This window comes from Girardinichthys multiradiatus, chromosome 8, assembly GCF_021462225.1.
Source record: "Girardinichthys multiradiatus isolate DD_20200921_A chromosome 8, DD_fGirMul_XY1, whole genome shotgun sequence".
Classification (NCBI taxonomy): domain Eukaryota; kingdom Metazoa; phylum Chordata; class Actinopteri; order Cyprinodontiformes; family Goodeidae; genus Girardinichthys; species Girardinichthys multiradiatus.
The window spans coordinates 31,058,085-31,079,102 of record NC_061801.1 but is presented as its reverse complement, the minus strand read 5'-3'; the positions used below and the strand labels follow the sequence as shown (position 1 = coordinate 31,079,102).

Genomic DNA, 21,018 nt, shown 5'->3' with positions numbered 1-21,018 from the left:
GCAAACTCCCATGAACCCTCGAGTACCCTGTAGAGCGTATAGAGCTGGTCCAGTGTTCCACGGCCGGGACGAAAACCATACTGCTCCTCCTGAAGCCAAGGTTCGACTATTGCCAGAATCGCTTCGAGGCCAACCAGTAGTCCTTCTCCATGGCCTCACCGAACTCCTCCCAGGCCCGAGTTTTTGCCTCTGCCACAGCCCGAACCACAGCACGCTTGGCCTCAAGGTACCTGTCAGCTGCCCCAGGAGTCCCACAAGCCAGCCACAGCCGATAGGACTCCTTTTTCAGCTCCTTTTTCGATGAGCTTTCTTATCCTATTCTGACAAAAGGGAAACATTAGAACTTGTACTTTATATCACTATGGGAAAAAAGGGAAAAACAGCTATGAGTAATATTAATAAAGGTTATTCCTAACAGCCCATTTCTCCAGAAAGATTTGGCTCTTTTCCAAAATATTTCCTTAACTATTTTACTATTTCCTTCTTTAAAAATTATTTAAAAAAATAAAGGCAGCTAATGAGACACCGTTGAGAATCAGTCATCCAGAAGGTTGGTTTTATTCAGCAGATCATTCTTTAAAACATTATTTTAATTAAATTATAATTTATCTGATCTTGCATTGTGAATGGTTGTCTAATGGTTTGCTGATTATTGCCTGAGTTGGTTCCAAGACTAACTTAACTCCATTTTCAGATTCTTCAAGATAATCCTTGTGTTGGACCACTTGTTTGCTGAGTATTGGATTATCTGCACGTTGTTGGACGTCACTGTGCCCCTCCAATGGCATCGGCCATTTTGTACCCAGGACAGCCCGCTCCTACATATCCCATCAAGCATTGCGACTGATATGACTGGGCGTCCCCAGTCTGACGTCACAGGGTGCTATATAGGAGGCGCTCATGTTTGAAAACTTGCCTTCTGCTAGAAATCGGTCTGGCGATTGAAGCGCGTCACTTTAAGAGAAGAGCTCTGTGCAGAGTTTCATTCATTCTCTCTCGTTGGACAACGAACCATTCATAACTGAAGGTTTTGAACTAAGAAGGCCAGAGATTTCACTTTGCCGATCGAAGACGTGAGTTAACACGTAACTGGAGACATGGAGTTTCGGAGAGACGAACCGCTACCGTGTTTCATTTTCAAGTTGACTTTGATGGTCAGATCATATTTTTCCTTTTTGTCAAGAAGACCAAAGGACAAAGACTGACCGTTCCCCTGAAGTTAATTGTGGACGCACATTAACTTAACCCCACTTTTCCTCGCTCGAATTCCCTCACTTGGAAGAAGACGACACAAGTAAAACCCATCTTTTATTTCTTTATTAGAAGGCCTGGGCAGGGTCAGAGGTTGTAGAAGCGATCAGAATCGCTGGTTAGGATCTCATGTGTTCTGAATAATATGTGCATGTAACCTTGCTTGTTGAAACTTTGATGTGCTATGTAATATCGGGATCCGCCGTGTCCCCCAGAGCTGTTTGTGTTTACTATCTGAACGCGGGTGCGTTGCAAGACTGCACTGTTAAAACGACCTCATGGTAAAATTCTCCATTTTACCTTTGTCTTCAATCTCACTGTGCTAGCTTGCCGCCAGAAGTTATCAATCCTTTGTGGTCAGGAGTTAGGGGGAAGTTTTATGATCAGAAGACCATAAGGACAGTCGGAGCTGCGCTCCAACCCCCACCACTCGCCACCACTCATATCCCCCTCTCCCTTCGTCTGTAGTGCCATAAACTGCTGGTTGACTCAATACATACCCACTACCGTTTGTTGATTTTGCTTATTTAGATGTGTTACCCCTGTGTTTGTAGAATTTTGCATGTTGAGTAGGTGACAATTAATAAATATTCACATAGATAAAGAGAGAGTGTTTGGTGTTTCATTGTGTGCAAAAAGTGATGTGTCAGTCAAAATAAGGTTCAAGTTTCGGCAGAAACGGTCGATTAAACAGTGACATCTCCGGCAATAGTTATTAATTATTACGGAGTATTTAACGGTTATAATTGTCAGAGGCGTTGAGCCACAATTACAACACCAGAAACATCTCTGGTCTCGATTCGTAAATGAGGATTTATGGTTAAGAAATTGATTTTGTCAGATTATGATTTGTAATTATAATTATTGATCAAGATTATTCAATTAATAATCATACTCCCAACACTTGGTTCTCAAACATAAATAACATTGCATGGTAATGTTGCATCACTTTTTCGGTCATGGTTCTCAATCATCTTTAATCAACTTGTTTATATTGTACATAGCCCATTAGTCTTCGTTATTCTTTAATTCTGCTTGGTAGTTTAGTTGGATTGTTTTAGCATAGTAAAGAGTTTGTTTATTGAAATATGTTTGACTTTGAGTTGACTTATTTTTGTTAATAAATTCTTGTATTTTAAGAAATTTTGTGAATTCATTCCATGTGTGTGCAGAGTTTTGCTGTTCAATATTGTCAGAGCTTGGCTCACCCTTTCTATTTTGTCCTAAATACCACCGCCTTACTGGGCTGGTTTTCACAGGACAACCCTTAACAGACCAAAATATTATTTGATAAAATATTAAAGTATTAATGTTAAATAAAATATTCAGATTCTTATTCACAACATGTTTCAATTAACCTCAAAATAGAAATATAAGCCTCTATTTTGGGTTCATATATTTTTACATCCAACTCCAGAGGAGTCATGAACCCCATCACACGTCACTGGAGTTAGTGTACATAAAGATTCACACAATAAAGAGTTACTTCAAGTTAGGAGGTACGTAGAAAACAGTTGGTGTTTCCTTTAAAAATAAAAGTGAAAATCCTTGTAAAGATAAAAGTCCATAAAAAAGCTTAACGCTTATAAAGGAGCTTGTAAAGTGAAAATGTATTTGGAGAAGGGAGGGAACCTTAGGAGAATAAAAAGCTTCTCAATCATGTCGGGGAGGAAAAATGTTTTACAAAAAATGGATCCAACTGGGATCTTTTTTTAATGATCTTTTTAGTGGTGTGCCTACATGTTAGACACAATGCAACAATGAAAGCTGGATTGTGTGGCAATATTTGGGTCTGTCACAAAGTCACGTGAGCGGAATGACAACAAAATCCCATCATGCCTATGCAGTCTTGAATATTCAGATAAAGTCTGAAGTTTTTATGGAGCCAATAAAGATTTATAATTTTTCCAAGTCTGTATAAGCATGAAAAATTGATTTACAGTTTGATTATCTTTATCTTTCATTTGCACAAGTAAATACACAACCAGACAAAAATAAGAAAACGAGGCATTTTAATCTTTTTTGGCCTCTAGATGCTCTTTTAAACTTGGTCCAGTTTAGCTGGCAAAAAAAGGCTCCTAATCCAGGTAATTCTTTCCCCAACTTTTATATAGTATTAAATGGATCTAAACTAACCTTGTCCTGATATCAAAAAACAGTAAAATAGCCCTTTGCCTCACTGCCAAACTGGAAAGCCAACTTCAACAACTTGTTATTCAATGTTTTACAGAACATACAGGTGACAAAAAAAAAAAAAAAAAAAAAACAATCCAGGAAATGGTTTGTGCTCAATATTTCTGGAAAGTAAAAAACCTGTTGGAAAAAGTTTGCAATTTTTAAACTTGTTATAGCGCTGGAAATAACTCCCTTTTCCCTCCTAACATTCTGCTGGGCTCTAAAACAGCTCTTATATAAAACATGAAAGTCCTCACAGACATGCAGTTTTGATCTCACATAGATATACTTCAGTTCTAAATGTTTTTTTTGTACTCGTGCCTAAAAGATTTGGAGATCTCTAAAATTTCAAAAAATGTACTCTTCCAGAGCAGGACAGGGTATAGGTGCACATCTAGGAAGGTAATTCTAGGAAGGATAAATAAATAATATAATCTACACTGAATAAAAAGTGAACAAAATTTAGTACAAAGAAAACCACAATATAGTACAGAATCATTTAAATATTTTCAGACTGTAACATGCTTTCAAAAATGGAAATCTGGTAAAAAGAGGAAAAAATATATACATAAATACACACTCTAGACAAGATAAAGTACAATAAAAATGTACTTCAGTTCCAAATGTTTTTTGTACTCATTGCCTGACAGACTTTAATGTCTCAGATAATCGTAAACATTCACCAACAAAAGGACTTGACGTATTACATTGTACATGTACTATTGAACAAAAACAAAGTTAAAATATAGAAGCAGAGTTTTAAATACCGAAATTAAGAGTTGTATGTTAGTGCTGATGTCTTTCTGCTATTGCCTTAACACACAAATACATGCTTCAGAAAACTGCAAAAGCTTCAGATTTATGGACATGCTCCTGCTTGACCTCTAATTTTTATGGGATAATAAGGATTAACTTTGTTTCTTGCATAATGGCTGGACATTTCCGTCAGTGTAGTTTTATTTATGTAAACGTTCAGTGAACTTTAAACACTAACCAAAGCATGAATGTGTCTGCATTTGCTTGTGGCAAATCTGGGCTTGTCGGTGTTTGAGATGTTCAGAGACAGCATCTCCAACCACAGCCGTGGTGAGGATGGTGTCCGGTCAGGATAACCTAAAAGTCTCATCTATGTTTTTTCCAGATGATGTGTTTCTGTTGTTATCCAAAGCCATAACCCTTTAGTGTGCACTGGAGTGGTTTTTAGCCATAATGACAGCAAACTCTTCTAAGTTTAAAGCCATGGTGCACAATCCAAAAATGATGGACTGCTCAGTTTCTGATCAGAGAACTTCAAGTATCCCAGCGTTTTATGAACAAGTAATAGTGGCATGAAACAGAAGACTGACATACAGATTGGGGCTTTGTCTGTAATAATGTGTTCATTGCCATCTCTGTAAAGAAGGTGCGGAGTTCCAAAGTACAGGTCTCGCTTTACCAGTCCATCTATATTCCAGCCCTGTCTCTGGTCTTGAGATATGGATCATATTTCCTGACTTAAAAACCTGTAGTCTAGGTTTAAAAGTAAATTCAACATGTTATTTATACTGTACTTAATTTAAATCATTAGGTAGAAGGTTATTCATGTTTGTTTTTTAGCTCAGTCAGTTGCTCCAACAACACTGCAGAAGGGTGCTAAATGACTTCTGAGCTTCTGTCATGCTTGTTAAACACATGGGCTTCTGCATGGCATGGCTCATTTAATCTCATATCAGATGCTAAGTGTGAGTGTTGAAACTGTATAGCCCTTCTGTCCATTGGAGGGTGGAAATCATAAATGTTGTAGTGTAAAAAATTGGTTTCCATAATAAGAAACCAGATTTTCTTGAAAATTGATTATTTCACATGAAAACAGTGAATTACTGGAGCGTAGGGTTCCTGTAAAAGATTTCTATAAACACATTGAGGGCAGGAGTGTCATTTATTTACCATTACCATTCTTTACCATTCTTTTTCCAGGATGGAATGATTCTACAATTTTAGTCAATTTTAAAAGGAGAATTAAATGCAACTTTGAATTAATTGGGAATTTTGCCTACTCCACACATGATCAAAATAAAGATTTAGCAAGATTCATTGTGACTTTACACTTTTTGTACCCATCAGTGATGTCCTGGAATAATTATGCCAGATAATCTGGCCACTCGTTTTTAAAATCAGAAATAGAAATGTTCCTTTAAATTGTCTTTTTAGACAAATTTTCAATGAGGTCAAGGTTAGATATTGGAGCCTTTGGAAGCCGATTTAGATGATTATTGTTAGCTAACTGTATCCATTCATAACCAATTTCAGCGGGTTTTTCCTATTCAAACATGTGATAGTGCCCAGGTTTTCCCCATCTAGTGTTGGATTTCAGGTTAAGTTGAAGAATCTGGAGGCAATCCTCCTTCATTATTATATCTTCTTTATGCAATGCTACAAGGCAGCTCCACCGCATGATGCGACCACAACTTGGTCTCCAGCAATAACAAGTTTCTCCAGAAGGTGTTTGACTTGTCCATGAGGAAGCTACACGTTTTGGTCAAGCTTGAAGGTGTCAATGTTAGAGCAGGGACTTCTTTTTGTGTCACTGCCCTCTCAGTGAAAGGCAATGTAAAAACTATATGTAGCTGGGAACTCTGACACTGGTTTTCCTGTATTTTCCAGTTCATTACATGCTTAAGCCTGGGCGGTTCTTGGGTTGGTCCTAAACATCCCAACTAGTTTACATGTGTCTGAGGATGATAGTTTAGGCAAGATATTTGAAACCTGCTATAGTTGGATATTCTATCAGGACATTTATAGAAAACACATTAAATAGTTTTAATTGTTTAAAAAAGGATAAACATTAAGACTTAAACAAATGTGTATGTCAGGTTCTTTATATTACTTTTACCAAATCTACCAAGAAAAGTGATCAAACATCCCACTAGAATTATGCCAGAAGCTTGTTGATGGCTACAAAAACTTGTAATTGAGGTGCAACTTGGTGAGGGTTAGGCTATGTATTTTTGTACCTACATGTAAATATTTAACCATCTGAAGATTGAAGGAAATCCACAAGAAATTCACACCTGTTCACCAAATTGTAACTTTAAAAACACAGAAATACTTTATGTCAATTCTTTCCCCCTGAAAAATAATGTTTCAAATAATTAAAAGATCAAATTAAAGACAAACCGATCGACATTGTATTAGTATTTGCAAAATTTGATGCAACCTCGGCTAGAAATATTAGTGGGTGTGTAGTTCAGTGGGGTGCTTTTTTTTCGAAAATTATAATCATGGCTTTCTCATCTTGGTAAAACATGTCAGCCTCTCACTGCACAGCAGTGTGTTGCTGTAATTAGGCCAGCCATACATTATATGCCACATAGGCTTATAAATCATAGAAAGCACAGATGCACAAGTAGCTTCTTCTCAGCTTGTTTACAGTTAACAAGTAAGAGATGAACCTCTTACAATATACCTATATAAATTGCTTCAATGAACTGCAAATATGTATCGTGTTTCTTTTTTGGAAGATTTATTCCCATTTTCTAAAGTTTCTTGTGTCTTTTAATTTGAAGTCGTAAATGGTAGTGGTTAGGAGGAATGACTTTCACCAGACATGACTTCAATGTTCGAAAGTATGATGATTACAACGTCCTTAACTGTGGTTGACCTCGGGGCCTAATGGTTACTTGTGCACAGCTGACTGCTTTAAATGCATTATTGGAAAAATTGTGAGAGTGTGGCATGTTCCTTCCTAATTATTATTCTCATGTTTAATTTGTTTATGTATGTCACACTAAAACCTTTATTGAGATTTACTTTAACCTTTTTCTCTATATAGAAAGATTTCTGCCTACATTGTTCGGCCTTGAAACTGAAATAGTAAAACCGAATACTGCAAAGTACTTTGGGCTTTTGGCCAGCTTTTTCTATTTGACTCTTTTATGGAAACAAATGTGCCATACAACAATGTGCAAAAATCTGAAATCAGACCACAGTTTCTTTTTATTTGTTCAGTTGCTTGTTAACACAAATAATGTGACTCAGCCAGTCAAAAGGCAGCAGCTCAGTGCATTTAGGCATTTACATGTGACTTGATGAAGTTAAATTGAGCACCAGAATGGGGAATACAGTGGATATGGCTGTTGGTGCCAAATGGGCTGGTGTGAGTATATTAGGAACTGGGATTTTCACACTCAACCATCTCTCAGGTTCACAAAGAATTGCTTGAAAAAGAGAAAATATCAAGTGGGCTGTGAGTAAACCAAAAAAAATAATGAAGATCATCAAACAGACTGTACTTGTAAACATGTTTTCACTTATGTTCTAAACTTGCAAACGTGCCATATTGGCAACTTGAAACACTGCTGGTCCATATATTTGATTCAAACTGCAACATAGTGACTCTTTTCTTCACATCAAATACTCTTTTAATAATAAAGCAAAGCCACACACATGCTTCACTTAAGAGTCATTTTAATTGAAATACTAAATATTGTAAAATCTTTCTGAAAGCTGAATAGCTATACAAAAAAAGTCACACTTACAACCCATGAGACTTCTCAAAATAGAATCAGTCATTATTTAAATTAAATGAAAGCATGGAAGAGTTAGGTTACTTATTAATTTTTATAAATAATAACGCTGTCTATATTTATGATCATGTTTTCATTACATTATATAAAAGGTTTTTCACATTTTGCTGTTAGATAATCAGTAATCAGTCTTGGTCTCAACAGGATAAAAGACAATGAAAAAACAGTAGTTTAACCAAAGTACAGCAGTTTGAACTTATTATGCTAGTCACAACATTTTTGATTAAGAAAAACAATGTTTGAGAATATCTTACAAAATGCATGTGAGATATCACCTGCTGTGTAAAAACTCAAAACATTTTAAAAGCACCAAAAAAATGCTCAAACCATGTTTTTACAGCTGCTGCTGCCTGTTCAGAACAAGGTTGCAAGTGTGCTCCAAAGACTCATTTTCTGAATGCAAGGTTCTCTCAAAACCAGCAGAGTCCTTGTTTGTCACGTAAAACGTCTCCTCCTGACCTTTTCCGTTAGTCAGGAAGAGTTTAACCAGCCTTTTACAAATGATTTATAGTCCAAAGTGACAGTTGGCACGTCAGGAAGTGGTGGCTAAACCTACAAGTCTGGACTCCGACCGTGAGGAGTAAAGTCTATGTGGATTTGGGTCTAAATAACTTTTTATATTTACATAAGTGTTTATGGAAAACTCATCAATCGATAACAAAAGTCAAACATGTCTACTTGAACACATTCCTATGAATGGTGAAGTTAAATTAAAAAAGCTACACTTCAGAAAACACTTGTCGGAGTGCTTTATCTGTTTTAATGCCTCTTTTAATGCTCTGACAATATTCCTGACTCAATTCTAAATCAGTTCGACCTGCTCGAAATCTTGTACACATGTACACCTAGCAACTAAAAATAATACATAGGCACTCTCTGGGGTAGCAATGAGTGTGTTTGGTTAGGCTTTTAGCTCCTTTCCCTTGTGCAGAAAGGGAAGAGAAACTCTGTGGGAGAAAGCTACATAATAGACCACCACTGGCTCAGTCCTTAGTGAAGCCAATAGATTAAAATCTGCAAACTAAAGGAGAGCAAATGTCGAAACCTGGTGAACCAAGCCACATTGATAGATTTGATCTCTGTTGGTGAAATGATTTAATGGTAAATGGCCTGCACTTGTATAGGGCTTTATCATTTCTGAGGACTCCAAAGCACTTTACACTACAATCAGTCATCCACCCATTCACAGACTGACTGTGGTAGGCTACATTGTAGCTACAGCTGGACTGGGGGAGACTTACAGAAGTGCAGCTGCCATACAATCAGATCACCAACATCAGGCAAGATGGGTGAAGTGTCTTGTCAAAGGACACAACAACTAAGACAGACAGAGCAAGGGTTCAAACCAGCTACCCACCGATTACTGGACAAACCTCTACTACCTGAGCCACCGTCGCCACATTTGTACTTTCAACTTTTTGTCATACAGAAAAATATAAATTTAACATTAAAAGGAATTTTTCAAATACAATTGGTCATTGGGTTATTTATTTACTGGCTTTAAAAAGTAGCTCTTTGGACCTTCAAAATGCTCCAAAAAAAGCATTGTTGATCATTACTCAAGGGTATAAAATTAAAAAATATTTCTATATATTCTTCACTTTGCTATTTCTTCTCTTGGTACCTCTTTGTTTTATGGACAATTTTTTCCAGGGTATACTTTCAGAGCTTCTTAATACACCCTTTTAAGCACACAGAGAAAAGAAAAAAAAAAGTTTTCTCCAGTCAATCTACACCACAGAGTCCTCCGCTTTACTTTCTTCTGCTGCTCTGTTTGCGTGAAGAACAGCAGCATGAACTGTATAAAACAACAGACTACTTGTATCTTTGTTTTTCCTCCCAAAGAACTCTCCCTTCTGGAGAGCATCGATGACTGAGGTGTTGCAGCATGCAAGGAGCACACTTACACTGATCTCTTTATATTCCTTAACCAGCGCTGTGAAAGTGGCCATGCCTGTTGAGTCAATGAAAGGGATGGCTGAGCAGTCTAAAACTATTGTGTGGAACTCTAGTTCTTTTTTGCCAACACCTACAAAGACATCAAAGTTGGTTTTCTCTCCATTTGTCTTGGCTTGCTTTTTGTCCTTCTTCTCTGCCTTTTTTCTTTTAGTCAACTCCAAGAAAGGTTCTACTCCGACAGCTTTGTAGAGGGATCTGAGGAAAGCATTCCTATTGGCATAGTACAAAGGAGCCTGGAAACGGAAGATCTTAACCCGACCTGGCGCTGTGAGATTCTTGTACTCCTCTATGTCCTCATACAGATTGGTGTCGTTGACCCGGCCAAGGAGAGAGACCTGAAAACAAATATCAGATCAAGGCAGTTATGGTATTCTTATGAAAATGTGTCCTCTTTAATGTTTAGTACAGGGTTTTTAAACTTCTGTCCTCGAGGGCCAATGTCTGGTAACTTTTAGATGCATTGCTGATCCAACCAGCAATTAAGTTCTGCTTCTGACCCAATCATTTGATTTGGGTGCTTTGGAGCAGAAACATCTAAGAGTTCCAGGATGAGATGAGAATAATGGTTGAGGATTTCCATCAGCTTACTAACCTTTGGATTCTGGGTTTCATAGATGATGCAGCTCATTGAAAAAACCATGCCAACAAGCAAGCCCAGCTCCACGCTGATCAGAGCAGTGGCTGACATGGCTACCAACCAAACAATGGCATCCGTCCGGCTGGCTCGCCACTTGGCTGGGACATCCCTGAACTTCCTCAGTGCTCCTCGAAGGCTTACAATGATGATGCAAGCAAGGACACATTTCTGAAGTGCTTGGAAGTATGGAGCGAAGAAGAGGAGGACAAGAAGGACTACCAGGGCGCTGATCAGACTTGATACCTGAAAAGACAAAATATAAGGGAGGCCAAAAAGATTAAAAGGAACTATTTCTGTTGCTCTGAAAAACACAGTTGCAAAATCTCAACGCCAAGTTAGTACATCAACAAAACATGTATTAAACATTTTTTTAGCAATGTGGCTGTCTTTTTAATAATTCCAAAAGAAACCGCATCGACATCTTTGATATTTAAAACCACACGAAAACATCAATTTCATTCGTTAATTTTGAAAATAAAAGCGTCATGCATTAATGTAACCATCAAGACACAAGCACGCCTTAATCAGAATCAGAATCAGAATCTGCTTTATTGCCAAGTTCGTACATACAAACAAGGAATTTGACTCCGGTACACACCGGTAAAGTTTGCTCTTTTGTTCTGTTTTTGCATTACAGAATGTACAAATTTACAATGTACAATATACACATATAAGAACATGGTGAGATGGCAGAGGGATCTGAAATCATGACTTCCTGCGGTCAGACCTGTGTTTGACATTAAGAAAGTAATTTTTTAAATATACAGTTGAAGCCAGATATTTACATAATCTGTGTAAAAAGACATTTTTTTTCTCACTGCCTCACCTTAAATCAGACTAATGGAAAACATGGAAAAACATCAGCTAAGATATCAAGAAGAGAGTTTTGAACTTCCAGGAGTGTTATTCATACTTTGGTAGAGTTTCCAGATGCCTAGAGTGCTGCGTTCATCGCTACAATAATTATATGCAAGTAGAAACACTGTGGAAAGGTCCAGCCAACATACTGTTCAGAAAGGACAAAGGCTCTGTATGGCAGTTAAACATCTTTTGGTGTGAAATGTGTTTATCGACCCTGGAAACTCGTAAAAGATATTCATTATCCACACTGACATTAGTCCAGTCCCATCATGGACCTGAAGCCACTCAGCTAGGAAGAGGTCACTACTCCAATATCAAAAGCCAGAATAAAGTTTGCAAACGTATACAGAAGCAAAGAGCTTAATTTTTTGAGACATGTCCTACAGACTGATGAAACCAAAATTAAGGTGCTTGGCAATAATGACCATCATCAGCTTTTAAGCTTGAGAACACCTTTGCAACTGGTAAGTACAGAGTTGGCATGTTGTGGGGGATGTTTTACTGTGAAAGGAACTGAAGCACTTCAAAAAATCCAAAGGCATCATGAGGAAAGAACAATATGCATAAATATTGAAGGTACATCTAAAACAATCGGCCAAGAAAATAAAAGCTTTGACACAAATGGGTCTTCCGAATGGACAACTGCATCATAAGGAAAGCACATTACAACACAAAATTTGTTGGCACACCTGACCATTTTACCAATATATTATAGATGTTATGGCCCAGTTACCGAACTGGTATTACTGAGTCGGGGTGGGGGGGGGGGGGGGGTGGGGGGGGATGAATTTGAACACACTTCTAATTTTAAGAAAGGAAAACAATGAACCAAAAATAATTTCAGTCACCCAAAATGAGCAATAAGGCAAAACATTTAGGCTTATTAAAAGTCAAACAGCGAAGACAAAATCTTGTATTTTTACACAGTGTATGTAAATATCTGCTTTTTATTGCATATTTGAGTTTCTTGATATTCATTTTGGATCCAAGCCATTTGATTGCGTTCCCACCATACAATATGTGGTTTCATTTGCCTGTCCTCTGGGCCTTGGTCAAGCTGGCACAAAGAGAATACAGATTCCCACTGGGTTTGACTTTTTTCATGGCTTGAAACTCACCTGAGTCTGGCAGCCGGTTGAATCCTTCACCATTGTTTTTGCCAGCGCTGCACTCGTGGTGAAACAGTGAAAGAAGGAGGGGACAACGTTACAGAGTCCAATAGCCACCATCTCCTGGTTGGGACGAATGGTATATCCGTGTTTCTTTGCGAACATCTCAGATAGCGACACGGTGAAGGCAAAACTGCAAAAAATCCCATAATCATGAAATTTATGTTTATTTTCTGCCATCTGATTAGAACTTTTCAATTGTTGGTAACAAGGATTCAGCAGGTCACTCTGGAGTAAAAAAAAAAAAAGTTAAAGTTTGAATCTCTTTGGAGGAAAATGGTGGAGTAAACATTTAATTTACCACACAAGTTTTCCACACAATATTTCTAATTTTAGAAATATGCCTGGATTTATGTATTTAAAAATGCACTCAAGTCAAATTAAGCAGTACATGTGCTTTCTCAGCCAGAATGTAATAGACACTAGACTGTAACTGTGTGTAATCAAAAATGCTGTTAGGGTGGTTACACATTACCTAATGACAGCCACAGGAATGGCATCCAGCACCACCCGTGACATCATACTGAACGCGGGGACCTGAGGTGGGATAAATCCTGTGGGAATGTGACCAGAGACACTGGAATGGTATTGGGTATTGAATTCCCCAAAGTGGCTGGCAAGTGTAGCTCCCGCCACGACTACCAGCTCTGTAGGTAAGGGGATCTTTAAGCGGTCCTTGTAGCGCTCCTGGATCTCTTTCCCAGCCACTATAATAAAATATATAGAATTATACCATGTTGAAAAAAAATACAGAGAGAAAATTAAGAATGAGAGATGCAAGTACAGATGAATGACCTAAAATTATGATGCATGTGGCACTTGTGATGAGGTCACACAGGTTGGTCTTGTGAATGTTGGCGAAGATGTTAATCCAAGTAACGACTACTGTCCCATAGCCCTGATGACGAGGTATCTTTAGACCCAACAAGTATTTAGCTTGCACAGTCAGGATGGTGAAAGAAGCTCCGGTGGCAAACCCATCTAGCATGGGAGCCGAGAGGTAGACGGAGACAAATCCGAGCCGAAACACTGCCATCAAAATCTGTTTTGGGAAACAGGATAGAGAGGAGACAAAGAAAGTAAACATCATGAATAATCTTTAATGCTTAAGGCCTAGAAATGAAAGAAGTACCGTTTTTACAGAATATAAGCTTAAAAACAAAGTTAAAGCACCATGTAGTCTGTGAAGATAAAATCCTTAAATTCCTTGTAATTGTACATTGAGAAACGTTGTTCTTAAAATGTTGGACTATTTGGTCACGCAGCTGCTCGCAAAGTGTTGTCCCAGCTTTTTTTTAAATGTTTGGAACATTTACTATTTAATGCTTGCTTTAGAAAGATCAAATTGAAAATGAGGGACTATTTGTAAAAACATATATATATTTATCAGTTTGAACATACAGTATCTTGTCTTTGTAGCGTGCTCATTTACATATAGGTTGAATAGGAATTGCAAATGATTGTATTCTGTTTTTATTTATATGTTATACAGTGTCCCAACATTGTTGGAATTGGGGTTGTAGTAAAATTCTTGCACATATATCACTCTCCCCTCCTTTGTCCAAGAGCTGTTCATTAGCTTTCATTCATCCTCATTTGCATGGACCTGGCATGTAATTTTAACACAATGGATGATGTCAACAACAAGCTATGTAGTTTATATAGACTTTCAGTATTTGTCATAGTTCAAACCAAAATGTAGCTATGAAAACGAACATGACCAAACTCAAATAGTAAAAGTCTTCAAGTAACACAATACACTCCCCATTACATTTAGATCAATGCAAATTTGGGTTGGATTTTATTCCTTTATCTGCAGAAAACTTGAGGGCCACAGACCATTATTTATTTGGTAAGCGAATAATAAAAAGTATTGCAGCTTTAGACAACATAGATAATAGTCATATGTTGGAAGTATGATTATGATTAAGTAATCTTGATTGATAATTCTAATCAAAAATCATAATTTGACTAAATCAATTTCTTAACCAAAATCCTCATTTATGAATCAAGACCAGAGATGTTTCTGGTGTTGTAATTGTGGCTCAACGCCTTTGACAATTACAACCGTTAAATACTCCGTAATAATTAATAACTATTACCAGAGATGTCACTGTTTAATCGAACGTTTCGGCCGAAGCGTGTGGAACTTTTAACCTTATCTTGACTGACGAATCACTCTTGCACAAAATAAACACAGAACGCCTTCTGTTACCATCTCTGTGAATATTTATTAAATCACAGACTGATACAATCCGTTCTTCTGATTTAATAATCTTCACCTACTCAACATGCAAAGTTCTACATAAAAGGGGTAAAATATCTAACTAAGCAAAAATAAAGCAAAACAGCAGTGGGGTCAACCAGCAGTTATGGCAAAAATGACAATATGACAAAGGGGTGTGGCGGGGAGTGGAGGGTGGGGGCGCAGCTCCACTGTAACTCAGTTATACTCAGTCATAAAACCTCCCCCAACTCCTGAGCAGACAAAGAGTTATAAAACTTTTGGCGGCAAGCTAGCAAGCAGAGAGGTTGAAGACAAAGAAAATGGGGAATTTCCCCATGAGGTTATTTTAGCAGTCCAGTCTCACAGCACACCTGCGCTTGCTCTCAGGTGTTCAATACCCCACAAAACACACACAAAGATGGGGAGCGCAGCGGCTTCCAGACATCAACACAGCACATCAAAGTTTCAATAACAAGGTTACATGCACATATCGTTCAGAACACATTAGATTCTAACTAGCAAATCTCATCGCACTAAAACCTCCTACCCTGCCCAGGCTTTCTAAGAAATAAATAAAATAAAGGATGGGTATTACTTGTTGTCGGCTTTCTTCTGAGCGGGGTCGAGCGAGGAAGGGGGAAAGTTGGAAGTTACTGTGCATCCACAGTTAACTTCAGGAAAAGCGGTCAATCTTCGTCCTCTGGCCTCCTTGGCGAAAGGGAAAAATATGATCTGACCATCAAAGTCGACTTAGGATAAAACACGGTGGCGGTACGTCTCCTCGAAACTCCGTGTTTTTAGTTACGTGTTAAACTCACGTCTTTGATCGGCAAAGTGAAATTTCTGGCCTTCTTAGTCCAGAAACCTCAGTTTCGAGAGAGAGAATAAATGAAATCCACTCGGGACTCTTCTCCAGAAGTGAGGCGCTCCAGTTGCTGGTCCGGTCTCCAGCTGAAGGCAAGTGTTCAAAATAGAGGCCCTGTTATTTAGCATCTTGTGACGTCAGACTTGGGACGCCCCTCATATCAGTCGTAGTGTTCGACCGGGTATGTAGGAGAGGACTGTCCCGGATACAAAATGGCCGATGCCGTTGGAAAGGTATAGTGACGTTCGACAACATGCACATGGTCCAATATTCAGCAAACAAGTGGTCCAATACATATAATGAAACATTTGCTCCTATGGGACACTCTCAATGCCTCTTTTAGGCATGGTAATGCTTCTGGTATTTCAAGGTTTTAAAAAATTACATTTAAAAAAAATACATATATGTTCCGTCGTACAATTTCTACAGTACTGGTTAATAAGCTGCCAGAGAAAGTATCAGTGTGTCCAGAATTTATTCTGCATGTTTGAAGCATAGAGTAATGCAGCACTCCCCCTCACCTACCAGCAACCAGCTAAAAAAAGGCTAATGCACTTTTTTCTGTCTTCCAAGAAAACAAATTCAACTGTTTGAAAATAGTGATAATGCAATTTGGTAGTGGAGGAGTATAAATGCCTCTGAGTTTATCTGGACAAAAGACTGGACTGGAGACCCAACAGGAAGAAACAGAGTAGACTGTTCTTCCAAAGGACATTTAGGTCTATCAGTGTTTGCAGCAAGATCCTGCAAATCGTATGAGTCTGTTGAGGAGAGTGTGAACTTTTCTGCCATCATCTATTGGGGTAGCAAGAACGGAGCCATTTTCTTAAAAAAACTGAAGTTGATAAGGCTGTTTCTATTCTGTGGACTGCTCCAGAGCCTCTAGGAATAATTGTGCAAGAAAGGTGCTTCCTTAATAAAATAAAGAACAAAATGGACGGCCATGATTAAGGCTTGAATACAACAGCAGTCTCTTCAGTCAAAGGCTTAATACAGCCTGCTACAGGAGATACTTCCTCCCCACAGCTATCACCATCTATACTGACTCTTTGAGGAAACTTGGATAGTTTGAGTTATATCAATGTTTAATTTTTTTTGTGGGAAAATAAAATCATTTTTGACTTGAATTGAAATCCAGAAGCACTTTAAAACTATCACCACATTTACAATTTATTATTTTAAAAGCAGTAAATATTGCTTCTTTTGTGTAAAAAGAAAAAGCTAGATCACGTTATACCTTTTAGTTTTGAATGTGTGTGTGTTCACCATTTGATAGTTTTAAATCATGTTATTTTTTCGATGAAGTTTATTAATACTGTGAGAATCTCACAGTGGCCCATGCTTCAACCTCAAAGTAGTTCTGAAAAAGGGGGTTGGACTGAAACTAACACAGTGTGAATAACCATGTCTCTGGCAAAGATAAGTCCACCATATTTTAGCATAGAAAATATTTGTTTATATTATATTTGTAATTGCACTCTTTAATATTTAGACATTGTGAAAAACTGTTCTTTGTCTTTATATAAAGAATACTTAAAAGAGGTGGTTGTGTATAAGCTGTGTTAGTTATTTAACTTGAATAGTTTTAGTAAAGAATATTTTTAATAATCTCTATTCCTTTACCTGATAGACTCCAGCCAGGAATGTAACAGCAGCAGCGACACTGATAGCAAAGGAATCCTTCCCTAACTGCCTACCCATCAGCTCCACGGTGAACTCGGGTTCATTAGTGAGGTTTGCACCCACTGTGTCATGTAAGTCTTGATGAGGAGATGGGGTAGAGTCCTCATTCATGTCAAAACCAGCCAGGAAAACTTCCCTAACCACCACCTAGAGAGACATTATTAACAGCAAATATTCATTAGGGATAAATGTGGGCCAAAGTGGCCAATAATATCAATACATTTTCATATAATAATATTTCAATAAAGATAACATAATATTGGTCTGACTCAATAACTCTGCAAATGTGGAATATCTTGCATTTGCTGGATGAATCTTTTAATGCTTGTGGGTTCGTTTCTTAATCAGGTATACACTTATTGACAGAAGCAAATTGAGAATGAGGTTTACAAACAAAATTGTCCAAAAAAGAGATTTTTTACCTGTCCTACCATGAGGCTCATGAGGCTGAAGATCCCAACTGATACATGTCGAGACGTCCCCATGAGAAAGTAAATGATATTGGCGTAAAACGAAGTGTATAGACCATAAATGGGTGGCACTCCTGCTAACAGGCAGTACGCGATGGCCTGCGGTACCAAAATGATACCAACAATCAACCCAGACATCACATCGCCCCAGATGTACTCTTTCAGCTTGTATTTTGGCAGCCAGTGCAGCACAGGGAAGAACCCTTTAAGAGTGGATCGGACCTTTGGACCTGAGCAAGTCAAACCCTTTTTCAGCTTTGATTTAAGAACTGACACTTTCGGATTTCGCTGGCGAACACGCCGTTCCAGGAGGGATTGCCCGACCAATGGGGTTTCCGTGTCTGGAGATACATCCTCCATGGTCTTGTTGAAGACTGGGAGTGGAAGGAGAAGATCCAGAAGCTGTCAGCTGCACTCCTACATCAAAAATACAGGACAAAGAAATACAGGATTACTTATGGAGTCTTACCACCATATATGCGTACTCTATTTTTAACGCATGTAACAAGTCTTTAGAAGTATTTTTACTCTACAAAACATATATACACTGACTACTTTAGTAGGTACACCAGTTTAGTTGCTTGTTAACACAAATGGAAACTTGGCTAATCACATGGAAGCAACTTAATTAATTTAGTCATTTGGAGTGGGCATGGTGTGGACCAAAACTCCAGTGATCAGAAGAAAACTGGCAGACTGGCAGTAGCAGTTCAAATAACCTGTGGTAACAGCAAAGCTATGAAGGAAATCATCTCTGAATACAAAACCTATCAAACCTTGAGGCACATGGGCTACATATGCAGAAGAGCACACCAGGTGCATTTCCTATAAACTGATGCTATTCACGCAGGCTCTCCAAAGTCAGACAATAACAGGTTAGAAAAAAATTCAGCTGTGACATTCAGAAAGTAGGGTCAGAATTTGGCATAACAAATATGAAAGCATGTATCCACCCAGCCTTGTATCAGCTGTTCAGGTTAGTAGTATAATGATGTGGGGGATGTCTTCATAGCATCTTTTAAATGTCAGAGCCTATCTGAGTACTGTTGGTGACCATTTCCACAGTGTATCCATGTCTACTTCTAATAAGTTCACTACACTCCAATGGCCTTAACAGTCACCAGATATCAATCCAACAGAGTCGAGATGTTGTGGAATAGGGGATTCACATTGTGGATGTAGAGACAAGGAATCTGCAGCAATTTAGTGACGGTATCATGTCAATATGGCACAAAATCTCTCAAGAGTGTTTCTGATGCCATATTACATCTATTCCAAAGAATATATAGGCAAAAGGTAGTACTAGCAAGTTGTACATAATTAAGTGTTGAGTCTATTGATCATACCTGTGACCATATGGAACTCCAATGAAACATTATGCTCAATGAAGCTAAACATAACCGTCAACCCAAAAATATTCTAATTACTTTATATACATATCCTGGTGATCTAAACAAATAAAACAAACAGCAAACAAAGTTCTACATCACCCTCACATTCTGGAATGACATCAGGTCAGAGTCCTATTTCATTTCTTTAAATCCTTTATGGCAAATCATGTTGTAAACTTCTCATTCCTCCAAGTTGAAGATTCACTCAGGATTACACATTAACAGTATAGTCTTAGTCTTGGTAAAAGGCAAAAGACGAAGAGTGAGCAAAAGTTAATTAGATAGCATTGTGAGAACATAGGTTAGCATCACTGATATGCAGATGAACCTCCACACCTTACTGAGCTATATCCACTTATTAAAGAGAAATATGAAAGTACTGGGAATGCACAGTACTCATATGTCATGTTGAGGTATTTTGGTTATGTCATAGTGGTGGAAGCGCAACTATAGGCAGTTAACTATGTTTTAAAGGTAATAAAATTGATTGCTATATCTAAGTCACAAATCTGCTGCTGCTTGGTAATAATCTTTTCTCATTCCGGGTTTGCATAACTTGGTCCAGGTTGAGTTAAAGACAAGTATGCAAAATCAATGAGAAAGCTAAAAGAAAATCTATATAAAAGCAGTAAAACAGCCCAAAAATACTGGCCAACAAGTCAGAACTGAAAGTGGATTGGAGTAGAAACTTAAAAGCAGTTAGAACTGTCTGGCTGTACACTCCAACAGAAAAAGTGCATCAATGACTCCACTGATAAAAAGTATAAAAAGCATTAACATTGCTTTGGTATTCCTATAAATTTTCATCTGCTGCTATTGTTAAGTGTAACTCATAGGAATTTCCTGCTAACTCTCAGATAAACTACATGTAAACTTTGTTCCAAAATTCAGTGTCCAAGAATTTGTTGTAATTATGGCACAGAAATAAAATGACAATGTTTTCTTTTCAACACATGAGGTTCCCAGACTACATAGTCTAACATCGTGATTGTAGTTCGGTTTATATTCACCTAAACATGAATAGTAGTAGTTATTTTTATGGTTGTCATAACACTGTACGTATTTGAAAATATATGCACTGCACAGCTGTTCACATGAATGCGTTTTTCACCGAATAAGCTCCAATGCTCGACCAAGGATGGTGCAAAAGCTGACACCTAAATGTTCTAGGAAAAGAAAAAACTGTGAACCGTTTTTTAATATTTTTTCACAGCAAGAAAGACACGTTTCAGCAACCGCGTTATGCCTTTCACAAAAAATGTTTGATAATGTAGGGATATTGCAACGTCATCAGACTAATTTATAAACAGTTTGAAAAGAAAAACTGTTGATATTTGTATACACTCCTCACAATGGCAAACAGGATAAATGCTGCTGCAAACAAGACTTATATTAGCCTTTTCAATCAGGATTTGTATATATATTAGGACAACAGCTGATAATAACAATCAAACTGTACATAAATCCTGCTGCTGAAGGGAGTTACAGACACTTTTTAAATCAGCATTGATTTATATCCAAAGCTGGTTGTAAAGCTGCCTTTTATAAGTGGTGCTTATGAACACTACTATAAACAGGAGTTATACACAACATTTCAGTCAGAATTTATAACAACAGCTGGTAAGAAAGAATAAACTGTGTTTATAAACACTTCTGCAAACAGGAGTTACACACCTGCATCCAAAAGGTAGCCTTTTGGATGCAGGCTCAATGGTAGGCCTGGACCACCATTCACTTCATGCTAGTGATTTATTTATTTATTTTT

At 37.8% G+C, this 21,018-nt stretch overlaps 1 protein-coding gene across 2 annotated transcripts in view; it reads right to left on the bottom strand.

The window, feature by feature from the left end:
• Positions 1–7,378: 7,378 nt before the first annotated feature.
• LOC124873064 (sulfate anion transporter 1-like) overlaps positions 7,379–21,018 on the bottom strand; it is a 28,693-nt gene continuing 15,053 nt past the window's right edge. For both annotated transcript variants that reach the window (XM_047373553.1, XM_047373554.1), the window contains exons 2-8: positions 17,815–18,279; positions 17,333–17,539; positions 13,413–13,659; positions 13,093–13,324; positions 12,567–12,750; positions 10,543–10,830; positions 7,379–10,285 (exon numbers count right to left, since the gene is read on the bottom strand). In XM_047373553.1, the coding sequence (XP_047229509.1) occupies positions 9,722–10,285; positions 10,543–10,830; positions 12,567–12,750; positions 13,093–13,324; positions 13,413–13,659; positions 17,333–17,539; positions 17,815–18,222 (2,130 nt within the window). In that variant the 5' untranslated portion in view covers positions 18,223–18,279 and the 3' untranslated portion in view covers positions 7,379–9,721. The remainder of the gene's footprint in view (positions 10,286–10,542; positions 10,831–12,566; positions 12,751–13,092; positions 13,325–13,412; positions 13,660–17,332; positions 17,540–17,814; positions 18,280–21,018) is intronic.